The sequence below is a fragment of the Lytechinus variegatus genome, chromosome 9 (assembly GCF_018143015.1).
Source record: "Lytechinus variegatus isolate NC3 chromosome 9, Lvar_3.0, whole genome shotgun sequence".
NCBI classification, from domain to species: Eukaryota; Metazoa; Echinodermata; class Echinoidea; order Temnopleuroida; family Toxopneustidae; genus Lytechinus; species Lytechinus variegatus.
The window spans coordinates 14,252,773-14,257,810 of record NC_054748.1 but is presented as its reverse complement, the minus strand read 5'-3'; the positions used below and the strand labels follow the sequence as shown (position 1 = coordinate 14,257,810).

At 40.7% G+C, this 5,038-nt stretch overlaps 1 protein-coding gene across 1 annotated transcript; it reads right to left on the bottom strand.

The window, feature by feature from the left end:
* Positions 1-665: 665 nt before the first annotated feature.
* On the bottom strand, positions 666-2,815 carry LOC121421825. The gene is made up of 2 exons (XM_041616626.1): positions 2,807-2,815; positions 666-1,916 (listed from the first exon to the last, which is right to left on the bottom strand). Exons 1-2 carry the CDS (start codon positions 2,813-2,815, stop codon positions 666-668), a joined length of 1,260 nt encoding a protein of 419 aa, XP_041472560.1.
* Between the last annotated feature and the right edge of the window lie 2,223 nt (positions 2,816-5,038).

Below are 5,038 nucleotides of genomic sequence, written 5' to 3'. Positions count from 1 at the left end.
AAAAACAGAAGACTATACAGTAGAAAAAAAAAAACACAACCTGTATATTATATGGAAGGGAAGCAATAGCCTAAAAGGGTAAAAGCAAATAAGGAAACTGATGCTGTATGAGTAAGGGGGTGTATTAAGAAAAAAAACATAGTAAACATGAAAATAAGCAAAATAAATTAGTGGTAAATCTAAGAGATGAAGGGAAAGAATATATATATATATAATTATTATGTCACCTGAAAAAGAGAGGAAAAATTGGAGTTGAGCTTATATGAGATATGGGAGGAAAGTAGAGGCAAAAACTATGATGTAACTAATCTAAAAGAGCTGAGGGGGAAAAATGTGTGTACAGATGGAAAGTGGGTGAGAAGGATTGATCAGTCGTTCCCCTCTTGGATGTTCAGGCCATGAGGTTGGATGGTGCGAAGTCGTCTCATCCAGAACTTCTCTCTGCTAGTGCGTACTGAGTCAGGACGGGTACCTAAAGATTCGATGCCCTGTAGCATCATGTCAGTGATGGAGTGGTTGGAAGGTTAAAATGGCGGCCAACTGGAGTGTCCAGCTTTGCTGTGTTGACGGTTGATCTGTGCCCGTAGAATCGTTTCTTGAGTGTGGTCTTGGTTTCCCCTACGTATTGTACCCTACAAACTCTGCAAGTGATGAGATATACAACATTAGTGGTAGTGCATGTGATGTTGCCCTTGGTTCGGTGAGAAAGGCTGGTAGAGTTGCTGGTGAGAGTGTCGCCCTCGGTTGCTGGTGCATTTGAAGGTGCTATGCTGTATGGGAGAACAATGGTTAGTGAGGGAGGGCAATTCAGCACGAACAATGAGGTCCCTGAGATTCGGTGGGCGTCGGTATGCTAGAAGGGGAGTATCGGGAAAGGCCTGTTGGAGACGATCAGAAGTGTGTAAAATGTGGTGGTTATCACACAGGATATTGCGGAGAGGGGGTAGATTGGGATGGAAGGTGGTCACAAGCGGTATTCTGTCGGTGGTCTTCTTGTCACTTTTAGGTTTGAGAACTTCAGATCTAGGGAGAGAACGAACTTTGTTGATTGCCAGTTGGACTGCCCTGGCCCCGTGGCCCCTGGCACAGAGATGTTTCTGCAAATTCCTGGTATGGAAGGAAAAATCAGGGTCCTCGGAGCAAATACGGCGAAGTCTGAGGGCTTGACTGTAAGCGATGCCAGTTTTGCAGTGACGGGGGTGGCAGCTGGGTGAGTGGAGGTACTGGTGGGTATCTGTGGGTTTAGTGTACAGGGTAGTGGTGATACCGTTAGGCTTTTTCTGGACTGTGACATCAAGGAAGTGGGTTTCCTGTTGGGAGAAATCAGAAGTGAATTTGATGGTCCTGTGGAAGGAATTGATGTGGTCAATGAATGTGTGGAGGCTATCTTCCTCCCTGGTCCAGATGAAGAAAATGTCGTCTATGTAACGCCACCAAATCCATGGGCGACAGGGGGCGGAATCTAACATCTGCTGTTCCAGCTTGGTCATGAAGAGACAGGCGAATGAAGGAGCCATCCGGGTGCCCATTGCTGTGCCGAATATCTGTAGGTAGTGCTGATCCATGAAAGTGAAGTTGTTTTTTGTGAGTACATGAGACATCAGAGATTTGATATCGGATATGGGGGGACTTGAATGGCCACTGGCAGTCAAGGCTTCACATGATGCTTGGATACCTTCATCGTGGGGAATATTGGTATACAGTGAAGAAACGTCTAAAGTGACGATGATCACAGTCTCGGGTATCTGGTCCTTGATGTCATTGAGTTTCCTGAGAAATTCTGGAGTGTCGTGGATGTAAGAGGGTGCACGTGAGACAAGGGGTTTAATGTGATAATCAACAAAAAGGGAGATGTTCTCTGTTGGGGAACCATTTCCTGAGAGGATGGGTCGACCAGGGTTGCCAGGTTTGTGGATCTTGGGGAGGAGATAGAAGCGGGCAGGTTAATTTTAACAAAGAGCTAGACAGTGGTCTAAAATAAACCTGATTTCAGATTACGGGCTATTTGGGCAATATTCGCAAACGCGTCTTACCTTGTGCACATGAATTGCTAGTAGGAATACGACTTGGAACCCCAAAAGGGCCAACCACTTGGGCTGAGGTAATTGTTCCCCAAGCTATACATGATTTTTAATATGGACCGAGTCAAGCTCTCCTGTTGACGTACTTCTCAGTCGGCTCTCTTCTCGACTAGAATACTAGTCGAGAAGAATCGAGGGTTCTCGAATGAACTTTTGTCTGAACTAGGGCTGAGATGGATTGTTAAAATCGCTGTGAACCTCCCAGTTTCGAGGAAGGAGCCTGTCTGCACAATGTTTACCCCTCAATTTAACCTTGCAGTATCTGCGCACCCCTCAATTTAACCTTGCAGTATATGCGCACGCGCTACGTACGCGCGCGCACGCATAACCTCACCCTCTCCTTCTCACACACTTTTATCTACTAAACAGTCAATCCATTTATATGCATATGTTCAAAGAAGTCCCGACATCATCTATTTTAGTCTATTATGGTGGCGCACATTGGTGTTTACATTATAATTCATTTGGTATGTATGTGATGAAGTGTTGTTCTACCATATAAACTGGGCAAGATAAATCCTTTCACCACTTACTAATTGAAATCATGTTGGCATGAAAATGTTTGAGTTTAATCATATCAACGAAAAAGTATAGACCTAAAATGATGAAAGAAATCCAAATAATATCTCATCAGTTCATAATACTCATTTTGTCCATTCAAGGTCAATAATTATGACTGATATTAATAGAAAGGCTATATATTTTCCGTGCTGATCTTTAATTACCTCCGTCATTTTTACCACTGCCATTATTACCTCTGCCATTTTTACCTCTGCCATTATTACCTCTGCCATAGAAAGGCTTTATATTTTCCTTGCTGATCTTGCATGTCATGATCTTTAATTACCTCCGTCATTTTTACCACTGCCATTATTACCTCTGCCATTTTTACCTCTGCCATTATTACCTCTGCCATTTTTACCTCTGTCATTTTTACCTTTGCCATTATTACCTCTGCCGCCATTTTTACCTCTGCCATTATTACCTCTGCCATTTTTACCTCTGCCATTTTTACCTTTGCCATTTTTACCTCTGACATTTTCACCTTTGCCATTATTACCTCTGCCATTTTTACCCGGCACCTTTCAAATTGAGGATGCTGATTCATTCATGGTCTGCACCGTAAACGACCACAATTATCATGATTATGTAAAAGTCCACACCCATGCGTGCTCTTATGTTATTTGTTGTTCATTCTTTATGTATGTATTATATTAATTTGTATTTAATCGTACCATGGTGGTGCCCCGCCCATAAGTTTTTTTTTAATGAAAACTTCTAGGGGCTCCCAATCCCAAGTTTTTACCTAATTTGTATATACCTCTATTATTATGATTGATTGAAATAAATTTTGAATTGACTTGATATGTCGAAGACAGTCATGAATAGTCATATTGGGTCCGGAACTGTGGGAAAATAATTTCCGCCGGGCACAGGTTCTTTTCGAAATCGAATCTAAAAACGACAAGGGGCCCATTGAACACCGCCGGAGTTTCTCTCGTTTTACGAAAATGCAAACGTTAACCGAAACATAAACGGCAGGTTACGGTCAAAGGTTAAACTGCTCCATAGGTTCCGGCCTTGCTAACCTGAAATTAATTCAGGAAAGTTTCCTTAAAGAGCGAGACTTTCGGACTTGTGTGTCAAGATGTTTCACTATTACATTGCGATGTGTTCATTTGTTTATTTATTTGAATTATGTTTTTAAAAGGAAAAAAAACATGATAGGCACAGCAGTTTTACATCATGGTCATGATACAACACGTTTGACATGTTTGAAAAATGATATCGTCAATTACAGTGCGTCCCAAAATAAACGAAACCGAGATTTAGCGATCATTTATCATTACTTAATCATAAATAAAATAGACAAATGACCTACCAATTTAAAGCTTAGAATCTTCTCTTTCATCTGACATTACTTACATTATTTTTCATTCACGCATGAGTGAGCAAATACAATTTGAAGAAAGGATATCAAAAACTCATTTGGCGGGGGGTATCTGGGTTTCAAAAAGAAAACCACTACGAACAATTTTGTGAGAATGCAAAAAACAAAGTATAAAACCTCCCCCCCCCCAAAAAAAAAAAAAAAAAATCATCTCCCCCAAACCGTGCACATTTGCAGGCACAAAAAAGCCTCATCACAAGAATACTACCATACCGGCCTGCAAAAGACCCGATCGATAGCTCATGAATATTCATGTAACAATAGCGAATGGGCGAGTAGTGCTGGTGAGGAACATCGTACCGCTCTGTCATTGGTCAATTCCGAGCTGAATGCCTTCGCACACTCGCCTTTGCTCTGCCCATAGAAGTACGTGTATTGCTACACACAACCGTTATATCACACGTTTCTATAGGGGAAATCTTGATTCAGATCGCGGCAATATCCAAAATCAACTCTTCAAAATAATGATGCAAAAATACAATTTTACTCAAAAAATGTCTATGTAAGCCACTATTTTTTATATGATAAAATGAATTGTGAATTCCTTGCCAGTATAACAACATAAAAAACACAGAATATGGTGTTGATTTTCTGGCTGTAAAATTGGTTAAACAAAAAAAAGTTACTTGGGCACAAATAGCTGCCACCGGCACGAATGGCCTATGGTCACAAATAGCTGCCAATGGCGCTTAAAGAGTTAACTATACCCTTATCGTACCATTTTCTGAAATACAGTAACTTGTTTTCCTGTTTTATATTTGAATTATTCCATATGATTTCATTTTCAAATTGAGTTACTTCGAATGTATTAAGATAGTGAAGTTCAGCCCATGAAGTAAGTCTGTATAAAATGTAGGTAATGAATATTTTTTGCATAATTTGATCATGTCTATAGGAGAACAGTTACATTGAATGGATAAAGGTATCCCGCCTAATTTATGTAACCAAAACTCACAAATATATATCCATGGTGGTTCATCACCTCTTACAATTTTTGGTAACCAAG